The sequence below is a fragment of the Populus nigra genome, chromosome 9, assembly GCF_951802175.1.
Source record: "Populus nigra chromosome 9, ddPopNigr1.1, whole genome shotgun sequence".
Taxonomy (NCBI): domain Eukaryota; kingdom Viridiplantae; phylum Streptophyta; class Magnoliopsida; order Malpighiales; family Salicaceae; genus Populus; species Populus nigra.
Window position 1 is genome coordinate 1,991,533 of NC_084860.1, and position 12,310 is coordinate 2,003,842.

A 12,310-nucleotide genomic window follows, 5' to 3' on the forward strand; every position below is an offset into this window, starting at 1 on the left:
TTAATATATTACAGTATATCAGAACTTAGTTAAGTTTTATTAAGGTGACATGTCCTTGTCCCTTACCTACTTCAATCACCATCATTGATTCTTTTTAGTTAATAGTCGAGATTTTATTTACTTTTAGCTAATATTGAGAGAGCAAAAGAAGAAGAAGAAAAAAAGAGGCAACAACAGAAAGAAGAAGAAAAAAATCATAAAAGCATGGCTGCTGCATTTCTACTTTTCATATTTCAGAAGTCCACAATTCGAGTTTCACTTGACGAAACAGACCATGAAATTTCTCACTTGACTTTTGCCATTGACTTGCGGCAAGGGGCTCCTCCATGTAAAAGGAAGGATTACTCTGTTGCCCAAAATAATTAAGAGCAAGAAAACCTTATCAGTTATCAAAAAAATGTTCGCTCTGAAATTCTCCATATTCTTGCTTTCCTTTGCAGCCCTCACGGAAGCACAGGAGATCTTCCCTTATCATGTATGCTCAAACACAACCACTTTCGTAAGAAACAGCCCGTATCAAGCCAATTTAAATATCCTTCTCTCTTCACTCGCCGGCAATGCAACCCGCAATGACATTAACGGATTCTATAACGCCTCTACAGGACATGATGTTTATCAGGTCTATGGCCTCATTCTTTGCCGTGGCGATGTTAGTGTCGAAGTTTGCCAAGAATGTGTGAACCTTGCAAGAAACGATGTAGTCCAACGTTGTCCAATCCAGAAGGAGGCTATCATATATTATGATCTGTGCTTCCTGCGCTACTCAAACAGTAACATCTTCTCCAGCCCGAGCCAATCACCTGCGCTTGTCTATATTTTGTGGAATACACAAAATATAGCTGTTGATGTAAAATTTAACAATCGAGTGGTGAGTTCTATATCTGATGCTGCTAAAGAAGCTGCCAGAGCGCCATCAGGTGAAAAAAAGTTCGCAGCCAAAAACGTTACTTATACGTGGGAAGAATCTCTATACGTTCTTGTGCAATGCACACCGGATCTATCTAAATATGATTGTAATCGGTGTATTAACCTAACTCTCTCCTACCTACCAATTTATATTAATAATAAGCGAGGAGGAAGAGTCATGTATCCAAGCTGTAATTCTCGATTTGAAACTTATTCATTTTACAACGTAGCTGCTGTCGTGGCCATGTCACCACCACCAGTACCACTATCCACGCCAGTTGTTCCCCTCCCTCCATCTCCAGGCCCAATAGCAGATGGAAAAGGTTCTATTTTCTTCTTTATCATTCCAAAATCCTTCCTTATCATTTCTTTAATATGAGATTCTGTTATCTTGAATAATGATGTGCATCAAAAACATTGCCACTATGAAGGAGATGGAAGCAAATCGATGTGGATTAAAGTCGGTGCAGGCCTATCCGCAGTTATTGCTGTGCTATTTTTCAGTGCTTGCACTTACACCATGAGGAGAAAGACGAATCCGAGAACAGGTATGCATGTGATATGTACCGAAAGTCTTGGTACTAAAAATTTTATATTATATATATGAACTACCTAGTTAGTTTCTATATACTTGCAGGTGATTTCCAAATATTTTTGAGATATACTCTTGACAAGAAATTAAAATTTTGAACCAGAATTCCTAACACCTTTGAATTTGCATATATGTTGTGGTTAAACTTGAAAAGAAGACTTAATTAGGCAGAGATTGAGTAATTGGCTAAAATTCCGTAAATTTTTTTCTAGTCAGGTCATCATATGCAAAATGATAGTAGGTAGAAGGTGAAAAACAGAACAAAAGTTTTGATGTACAATTACATGATGTTCGAAACCTATATAATCAATTATTAGCACTTCACAATATCTCCTGCAGAGGAAATAGGAAATATCCAAGAGGATCAATTACTCGACTGGGCAGGGCGAGGAACTGTTGGGGACGACTATTCAGACAAAGATATTCAAGGAGAGGTGACATCCCAGGACCTCCCTTTGATCCGGCTAGATGTTATAAATGAAGCTACAAAGCAATTTTCTGATGAAAACAAACTTGGTCAAGGAGGGTTTGGCCCAGTATACAGGGTACGTAATCAAGGCTATCAAGTCAATTTCTTTATTCATTAAAAAAACAAAAAACAAAAAACAAAAAATCGAATTCTGTTATTTGTCAATCTCTCAGAAGACAAATTCGGAAAATTCATCACACTATAGCCCACAAATATTTATGCTTATTAGAATAATTTGTGCTCAGGGTACGTTAGAGGATGGCAAAGAAGTTGCAGTTAAGAGGCTCTCAAGAACTTCTGGTCAAGGACAAAGAGAATTCCTGAACGAAGTCGTTTTAATCGCCAGATTACAACACAGAAATCTTGTCAGACTCCTGGGATGCTGCCTGGAAAAAAATGAAAAGTTACTTATCTATGAGTATATGCCCAACAAAAGCCTTGATGTCATTCTTTTTGGTTTGACCCCTAAACCTGAAACACCTGAATTTTTGTACTGTATAACAAAGACCAGAAATTGTAACTGATTTGATTTTTATGTTGATGCTACTCAGGTTCCAGCAATGGAGTCCTGCTTGACTGGCAAAGACGCTTGAGCATTATCAATGGAATTGCACGGGGGCTCTTGTATCTTCATGAAGATTCTCGTCTTAGAATTATTCACAGGGATCTCAAAACAAGCAACATTTTGCTTGATTATGAGATGAATCCGAAGATATCAGACTTTGGAATGGCTAGGATTTTCGGTGGAAATCAAAGCGAGGCTAACACGAATAGAATTGTCGGAACTTAGTACGTATTACTACATTTCCATTCCCACGGTGTTATTGTTTTCAATTGTATATTTGTTTGGAACAAATGGACTTTCTTTATTCTTTCTTTTCAAAATATAATTTCAATTTAAAAATTTAAATTATTAAATAAGATTTTTTTAAAAATAATTTACTCACCCAGATCTATAACTACTTTATATAATGAGATTAGAACTCATGAATTTTCCGTCATCACGGTTTTAATACCAATTTAAAGAATAATTTTATATCAAATATGATAAATATTATTTTTACAGCGAGGTGGCGAAGGTTCACAATGGTGCATTCTTGATGCAAGAGAATTTTGCTAACTTCTTCATGAATATAAAGCAATTTGTTTCCTCTTGTGTCAATTCAAAACAGTGGATACATGGCCCCAGAGTATGCTATGGCGGGACTTTTTTCTGTAAAATCAGATGTTTTCAGTTTTGGAGTGTTGCTGTTAGAGATAATCAGTGGGAAAAAAAACGTTGGCTTTCATCTTTCAGAAGAAGGCGAAAGCCTTCTCACTTTTGTAGGTTACAAATCCTATCTTTCTATCCAAAAAAGGATTACTAGCAATGATTTTTGTTATCTCAATTCAGGAAGTCTCAACTTTTCAGGCATGGAAACTGTGGTCTGATGGTCAAGGACTGGAATTGATGGACCCAATGCTAGAGAAATCAGGCGTGGCAACTGAGGTGCTGAGATGCATCCAAATTGGGCTGCTCTGCGTGCAAGAGGATCCAGCAGATAGACCCACAATGTCATCTGTGCTTCATATGTTGGCAAGTGATACCATAACACTCCCCATCCCTAAACAACCAGCATTTTCTATCGGTCGATTTGTTGCCATGGAAGGTCAGTCCTCAAATCAGAAAGGATGTTCTGGCAATGAATTAACCATTTCCGTTTTTTCACCACGGTGACTGTAAATTAAGTTTTAAATTTAAGAGAATGAAGTTGTAGCTCCTTCGACTGTTTTTCTTTACAAACACAGACATTTCCAGACAGATACAAACATATCTTCTTGATTTGTTTTTCTTCGCAGTCTGAGAACTATTATCTTACATACAAATCATATTTCACGCTACAATGGAACCTGAAATCTTCAAAAAATCATTTTTGTATATATTAATGATTGAACCAAAAGTTTCTATTTATGGCTGCTCCAATTTATGGGCCTCTGAGGCCTCCTTGCCCTTCGCTTGTGACTAAGTTTACGCCCAAAGAAACCAAATACAGCATCAGTGACTTCTTTGTCCAGGCATCAATAACCATCATTAATATTGTTCCTTGAAGTCAAGAACCCAAACAAAGAGGAAGCATCATTTTTGCTATCTTATCTCTGGAAGAGATCCAGCCCGTTGATCATATTTCCATGAGCTTAAGGCATGATAAAGCCATAAATATCTGAAAAATAATAAATGTAAAAAGATTGAAAATCAGTTAAAATTAAAAATAATGTATGTTTTTCAAAATAAGTAAAATGTGATCAAAGAAATATTAGAATAAAAATTATGGAAACTTAGTAATTTATCTTTATATATTTTTATTTTCTCAATCTTTCCTCTGTAAAACAACTAAGCTATTATAACCTTAGTTAAATGCATTTTTAAAAATTACCCTTCTCTTAAAAATTATATTAAATCTTATGACCATAAAGATTGTTAAGCTAAAATATATATGCTGCTTTTGATTAATTATTCCAGATAACAAAAATAATGTATGTTTTTTGTGTTTTTTTTCTTCTTTTCACATTTCAATATTCCACACGTTTGAAAGTTCTCATTTGACTTCGGTCATTGACTTGCCGCAAGGAGCTCCTCCATGTACAAGGAAAGATGACTCTATTGCCCAAAATAAGAGCAAGAAAACCTTACCAGTTATCACAAAATGTTGGTTCTGATGACCATTAACATCATGGAAGCACGTGAGATGACCATTTTGTGGGAGTGTAATGAATTCGTAGCCATGCCTTACCTAACATAGTGTCAACTTGTCAACACCTATAACGTATCGGCCATTGCAAAGAAAAATTCAATTGGGTGCCACGAAGTGTAAATTAATTGTATTAAATAATGGGTACATCTTTCCAGGAAAAAGATGAGAACTAAGGAATACCGATACAATGAATTTTCCTGCACAACTCACCGACGGGGCTCTATTCCTATGGCGCAACCTTTCGAGGTCGTCCAACCTGCACATTAGTCTTACATATTGGGTCCTCGGCTTTGAGCTGGTGATGTCAGTATTTTCCCTTTGACACATGGGAAAGTTAGGAAGGGGCTGTAAAAATGTCAAAGATATAAGATTTACATGTAACAAAAGATGCAAGTGTTGAAGGGTAATATAAAATTGTTTTTGAAGTTTTATTTAATATCTTTTTAGTTTTTAAATTTAAATGATTTTTTATATGGTATTAAAGTTTTAATGAGTGAATAATTCAACATCCTTAACTTTAAGAGTTCAAAGGTTTGTTGTTTTGATTGATTTTATGAGTTCACATATTCAAATCAATGCTAAGAAAATTTTGTTGGATTTTTTTTCAATAGACTAAACATATGCGGAGGATCAATTGCGTTGCATCTCACATTAAATAATAATAAAAAATCAATAAGACTGACAGTTACTTCTTTGACATCAATTCTTGAACCTTTAAGGCTGTCCTCCGCCCTATTGATACCGTTGGATTAATAGTCCAGTCTTTAGAGAGGCCCATTCTTACATTAAGATTGTTTATGGAAAAATAATTTTCATGTTAAATCATTAAATACCTTGATTATAAAAAATAAATTAAATTGCTTGAGCTAAAAAAATAATCAATTATCAAATATATTTATCATTCCAAAATCCTTCTTTATCATTTCTTTAATATGAGATTCTGTTATCATGAAGGAGATGGAAGCAAATCGATGTGGATTAAAGTCGGTGCAGGCCTATCCGCAGTTATTTTTGTGCTATTTTTCAGTGCTTGCACTTTCACCATGAGGAGAAGGACGAATCTGAGAACAGGTATGCATGTGAAATGTACCGAAAGTCCTGGTACTAAAAATTTTATATTATATATATGAACTACCTAGTTAGTTTCTATATACTTGCAGGTGATTTCCAAATATTTTTGAGATATAATTGAAAGTGTTTGAATTTAAAACAGTGAAACAGTAAATAAAATTTCCAGATTTTAATCTGAACAGTGGTTGTTTTTTACATTTTATTAGCAAGAAATCTGACTTAAGTGTTTCTTGTAGTTGCTGGAGTTTTAGGTGTTTGAAGAACAAGAGAATAGAAGAGAAAAGAATATTGATACTGCACTCTTTTATTAAGAATGAATTGAAACAGAATTGCTTGATTGTTGATAGCAATCTCGTACAAATTTATAGAAGTAAATTACAACTGAAAAAGCTAAAATAAAGCCATGATCTGTTAACAAACTAACATATTAACAAATTCTTAATGACTAGGACAAGCTATTATTATTGCAGGAAAATATAAACTAAAAACAAGATCTTTGACCGCAGCATCTTGAAGCAAACTTCAACACTCCTCCTTGTTTTAAGAAGGCAAACTCCTAACATTTTTCTTAGATACTCAAACCTACTTACTGGAAGTGGTTTGGTAAATAAGTCAGCAAGTTGATCTTCAGACTTGTAATAAATTAACTTAATATCACCATTTTTCTGCACCTCCCGTAAAAAATAAAGCTTGATGTTGAAGTGCTTAGTCTTCCCAAGAAATACTGGATTATGAGAGATTGTAATAGCAGCTTGATTGTCTACTGAAATCTCTGTTGGTTCTCTTTCCTCCATTGACAAATCACTTAAGATTTTTTTAAGCCATAGAGCTTGGTTTATTGCTGCTATAGCTGCAATAAATTCTGCTTCAGCCATGGATTGTGATACAATCTCCTGCTTCTTTGAACACCAAAAGAAAACTCCAGAACCAAGATTAAAACAATATTCTGAAGTGCTTCTCATATCATCAAGGGAACCGGCCCAGTCACTATCTGAAAATCCATACAACTTGAAGCTTTGACACTTCTCAAATTTGACCCCGTAGCTGACAGTCCCTTTAACATACCTCAATATTCTCTTTGCTGCTCTTAAATGTAATTCACTAGCACCATGCATAAAATGAGATAAGAGACTTACAACAAATAGAATATCAGGCCTTGTTGTTGTAAGATACATTAAGTATCCAATCATGCTTCTAAAGTATCCTTCATCAACTTTATCTGCCCCATCATTCTTGCTTAGCTTTTCCTTTTGGTTCATTGGTGTGCTGGTTGCTTTGCACTTTTCCATTTGAAATTTTTTCAATATTTCCTTTGCATATTTCTTTTGGCAGATGAAGACTTCATTCTGGCTTTGCTTGACCTCCATTCCAAGAAAATAAGTCATAAGACCAAGATCAGTCATTTCAAACACATTCATCATTTCTTGTTTGAATTCTTCAACCATCAATTCATTACCTCCTGTCACCAAAAGGTCATCAACATAAAGGGACATTATAAGAACATCATTGTCCTTCAGTTTGACATACAGAGTGTCCTCGGATAAGCTTTTTACAAAGCCTAAATTTAGCAAATGCTCATTAATCCGGCTGTACCAAGCTCTAGGAGCTTGCTTCAACCCATAGAGAGCCTTTTGCAAAAGGTAGATCTTATCCTCTGCTCCTTGAATCACAAATCCATCAGGCTGCTCCACATATATTTCTTCTTGTAAAACTCCATTTAAGAAGGCTAATTTTACATCTAACTGAAACACTTTCCAGCCCTTCTGTGCTAAAATTGCTAGCAGCAATCTGATTGTGTCCAGCTAGCAACAGGTGCAAACGTGTCAGAATAATCAACACCAAAAATCTGAGCATACCCTTTAACAACAAGCCTAGCCTTGTGTTTGTTGATGGAGTTATCTGCATTCAGCTTCGTTCGATATATCCATTTCACTCCTATAACTTTTCTGCCTTCAGGTCTGTTAACTAATGTCCAGGTATTGTTTTTCTAAATCATTGACAGCTCCTCCTCCATGGCCTTCTTCCATTTGCTGTCTTTGAGTGCCTCTTCATATCCAGCAGGTTTATAAAATGCAATGTTCCATCTTTGATAGATGTCTGACAGCAGCCTTGTGCCTCTAATTGGAGGATCATCTTCTAGTTCATTCTGCCACTAAGGAGCTATTTGATCTTCAGAATGAGTGCTCTGTTGAAGGTTCTTCTAGTCCCATTGCTCATCTTCATTGAAGTGTACATCCCTTGTAATTGATATCTTCTTTGTTTGTGGATGATACACTTTGTATGCTTTGGAGACTAAGCTGTATCCCACAAATATGCTAGGAAGTGCTTTCTTATTAAGCTTGTCACGCTTGACCTGAGGAATGTGGACAAAACACACACTGCCAAATACTTTAAGAAAGTTTAGTGAAGGTTTATATCCATACCAGACTTCGAATGGTGTTCTTTCATTCAAAAACTTGGCTGGAAGTCGATTTTGAAGAAAGACTGTTGTATTTGCTGCCTCTGCCCAGAATTCTTTAGGCAACTCCTTGTCATGCAACATACACCTAGCCATCTCCATTACATATCTATTTCTCCTTTCACTAACCCCATTTTGCTATAGAGCGTAAGAAGCAGTGAGCTGATGTTCAATTCCAACTTCTTCACAGAATAAATTAAATGTTGTTGAAGTATACTCCTTCCCATTATCTGATCTTATGCTTTGAATCTTGCAGCCACTCTGATTTTCCACCATCTTCTTGAATTTCCAGAAGATTCCAGCAACCTCTGACTTGAACTTCAAGAAAAAAATCCAGCACATCCTTGAAAAATCGTCAATGAACACAATGTAGTAGAGACTACCTTTTAGTGATGGTGTTCTTTGAGGTCCTGCTACATCTGTGTGAATGAGTTGCAGCTTTTGAGATGCCTTCCAAGAAGATTTAGGAAAAGGCAGCCTCCTTTGTTTGCCAAATTGACAAGCATGACAATTCGGCATTTGATCAGCAAGAGCAGGCAATCCTCTTATCACTTCATTCTTCTTCATTGTCAACATTCGCTGGAGATGACAATGCCCAAGTCTCTTGTGCCAAGTTTCAGTGATGCTTGTATTTGTGACTTGTGCCAAGTTTCAGTGATGCTTGTATTTGTGGAATAGGCTGTATACTCCTCCTCGTTTAGAAAAAATGAAAAGCTTTTCCCTTTCATTTTGACTTGTAAAATTTTCTGGCCAGCAGCATCATATATAAGGCAGCAATGATCTTCAAATGTAACTTTGAATCCCTTTTCTATTAGCTGATCAATATCAGGTACGTAAAGAACATCTAAAATAGATTTTGTACTTGAGTTTGTTGTAATTGAAATGGTTCCTTTTCCCTTTGCTGAAATATAGTCACCATTTCCTATTTGAACCTTTGTGATTTCAGTGGACTGCAAGTCTTTGAAAAGGTTCTGTCATATGTCATGTGGTTTGTACAACCACTGTCGATCAACCAACATTTTGAGGAGCTCTTGGTTGAAAAACAAGTTGCCACAAAAATTTGATCTTCATCATCTTTCTCAGCAATTTGAGCATCTGCTTCCCTCATCTGAAATTTGTTCTTGCATATAACAGCCTCATGTCCAAGTTGATTGCACTTGTTACATTTTGCATCAGGCCTTTTCCAGCATTTGAATGGTGGATGACCTGTTTTGCCACAATACTTACAAGGTGGATAGCCTCTATTTGACTTGATTTCTAGTGCTGGCAGTGGCTTCATTGATTGAAGCCTGAAATTTCTTAATGAATTTCCTTTTGTCCTTGTCGTGGTCCTGATGCTTGGCTGGTAAAGCTCCTTTAACAATCTGATCTTGCCTCATAAGCCTTCGTTGCTCTTGAGCTTGTAAGGCATTCAATAATTCTGCCAAGGTGATCTTGCACAGATCCTTGGTATTCTCCAAGGTTGTTATGGATGCTTCATATTTCTCAGGTACAGTTACTAGGATTTTCTCTACAATTCTGGAGTCAGAGAAACTTGTACCTAGCAGCTTTACCTTGTTGACGATTCCAAGCAATTTATCTGAGTACTCTTTTATGGACTCAGAATCCTTCATCCTCTGCAGTTAAAATTCTATTATCAAGTTAAGACTTTGCATACCACAAATTCTTTCATCTCCTGCATATTCCTTTTTCAAGTAATCCCAAACATCCTTTGCTGATTGAAGTGACATAATTCTGGTGAAAATGGTTGTGGAAACAGCAGCAAATAGACATGCTTTTGCTTTTGATTTCCTTGTTTTTCTCTCTTTATGGTTTTTAATCTGAGCCACTGTTGGATTATTAGGCAGAGGATGCACTTCATAATCTTCCTCAACAGCTTCCCACAGATCCATAGCATCCAGATAGGTCTCCATCTTCACTGCCCATAGGTGATAGTTTTCTCCATCAAAGATAGGAGAAGACATGTGAGAAAAACTTGTTTCAACCTCCATTACAGGTCCCTTCAAGAAAATAGCTCTGATACCAAATGAAAGTGCTTGAATTCAAAACAGTGAAACAGTAAATAAGATTTCCAGATTTTAATCTGAACAGTGGCTGTTTTTTACTGTTTTATTAGCAAGAAATCTGACTTAAATGTTTCTTGTAGTTGCTGGAGTTTTAGGTGTTTGAAGTGTGTTTGAAGAACAAGAGAATAGAAGAGAAAAGAATATTGATACTGCACTCTTTTATTAAGAATGAATTAAAACAGAATTGCTTGATTGTTGACAGCAATCTCGTACATATTTATAGAAGCAAATTACAACTGAAAAAGCTAAAATAAAGCCATGATCTGTTAACAAACTAACAGATTAACAAATTCCTAATGACTAGGACAAGCTATTATTATTGCAGGAAAATATAAACTAAAAACAAGATCTTTGACCGCAGCATCTTGAAGCAAACTTCAACAATAATCTTGACAAGAAATTAAAATTTTGAACCAGAATTCCTAACACCTTTGAATTTGCAAATATGTTGTGGTTAAGCTTGAAAATAAGACTTAATTAGGCAGAGATTGAGTAATTGGCTTTCATTCAGTAAATTTTTCTCTAGTCAGGTCATCATCCGAAAAAATGCTACTAGGTAGAACCGTAGAAGGTTAAAAACAGAACAAAAAATTTGAAGTGTCGAAACAAGATGTATATTTACATGATGTTCGAAACCTATATAATCAATTATTAGAACTTCACAATATCTCCTGCAGAGGAAATAGGAAATATCCAAGAGGATAAATTACTCGACTGGGCAGGACGAGCAACTGTTGGGGACGACTATTCAGACAAAGATATTCAAGGAGAGGTGACATCCCAGGACCTCCCTTTGATCCGGCTAGATGTTATAAATGAAGCTACAAAGCAATTTTCTGATGAAAACAAACTTGGTCAAGGAGGGTTTGGCCCAGTATACAGGGTACGTAATCAAGGCTATCAAGTCAATTTCTTTATTCATTAAAAAAACAAAAAACAAAAAACAAAAAACAAAAAATCGAATTCTGTTATTTGTCAATCTCTCAATACACAAATTCGAAAATGCATCACACTTTGGCCCACAAATATTAATGCTTATTAGAATAGTTTGTGCTCAGGGTACGTTAGAGGATGGCAAAGAAGTTGCAGTTAAGAGGCTCTCAAGAACTTCTGGTCAAGGACAGAGAATTCCTGAACGAAGTCGTTTTAATCGCCAGATTACAACACAGAAATCTTGTCAGACTCCTGGGATGCTGCCTGGAAAAAAATGAAAAGTTACTTATCTACGAGTATATGCCCAACAAAAGCCAAGTGATTAAATTACTTTACTTGGAAGGAAGAACAAATCGATGATTACTCCAATGAAATTATTCAGGGATAGGTGAAATCCCAGGATTCTCCTCTGATAAGGCTAGATACTGTGCTTGAAGCTACAAAGCATTTTTCTAATGAAAATAAACCTGGTCAAGAAGAGTTTGGCCCAGTGTACAAGGTAATCATGGCTATGAAGTCAATTTTATATGATTATTAGCTGTGCTGATTTGCAAGAAAAGTCTAATTTTCAAAGCTTAATTCAACCTCAATATACATTTGGATTATTAATAGTGATATCGATTCTTCATGCATCTAATTTCGTCTTTTGAGAAATGACATATATTCGTCTAATATCAATGTATAATTTGAGTAATAATTTGAGAAGTGTTAATATCAGCGTATTAAAATAATATAAAAATAAAAAAAATATATTAATTTAAAATAATAAAATTTTCAATTTTTTTTCAAAAACGCTTTTTAAACATAAAAACAAACAGAGTATATTAATAGCTCATTTGTGTTTGCATTTAAAAAAAATTCATAAAAAATAATTTTTTTATTTTTTTCTTATTTCAAATTATTTTTTTTTTATTTTTCAATTGTTTTGATGTGTTAATATTAAAAATAAATTTTAAAAAATAAAAAAATATTTGTTGGTCCAGGATTAAGTTAGTAAACGCACAGATAAAATATTATATATAGGGAGAAAATAGAAGTGGAGTGTGTTTAAGTGGTTGTGTGTGGATCGATGTAATTTGTTGG

At 35.2% G+C, this 12,310-nt stretch overlaps 1 protein-coding gene across 1 annotated transcript; it reads left to right on the plus strand.

Annotated features, from left to right (window-relative positions):
• The first annotated feature begins 292 nt into the window (after positions 1–292).
• LOC133703184 (cysteine-rich receptor-like protein kinase 15) lies at positions 293–3,736 on the plus strand. The gene is made up of 7 exons (XM_062127639.1): positions 293–1,229; positions 1,338–1,454; positions 1,838–2,043; positions 2,213–2,423; positions 2,519–2,756; positions 3,140–3,290; positions 3,379–3,736. Exons 1-7 carry the CDS (start codon positions 398–400, stop codon positions 3,682–3,684), a joined length of 2,061 nt encoding a protein of 686 aa, XP_061983623.1. The 5' UTR covers positions 293–397; the 3' UTR covers positions 3,685–3,736.
• The last annotated feature ends 8,574 nt before the right edge of the window (positions 3,737–12,310 follow it).

What these genes read in the sequence shown, in the direction of transcription:
- LOC133703184 (XM_062127639.1), top strand. Translation starts at nt 398, where the DNA reads ATGTTCGCTCTGAAATTCTCCATATTCTTGCTTTCCTTTGCAGCCCTC. An exon ending in GGTTTGGCCCAGTATACAGG is followed by an intron (nt 2,044 to 2,212) that starts GTACGTAATCAA and finishes ATTTGTGCTCAG; the next exon opens with GGTACGTTAGAGGATGGCAA. An exon ending in CCTTGATGTCATTCTTTTTG is followed by an intron (nt 2,424 to 2,518) that starts GTTTGACCCCTA and finishes GATGCTACTCAG; the next exon opens with GTTCCAGCAATGGAGTCCTG.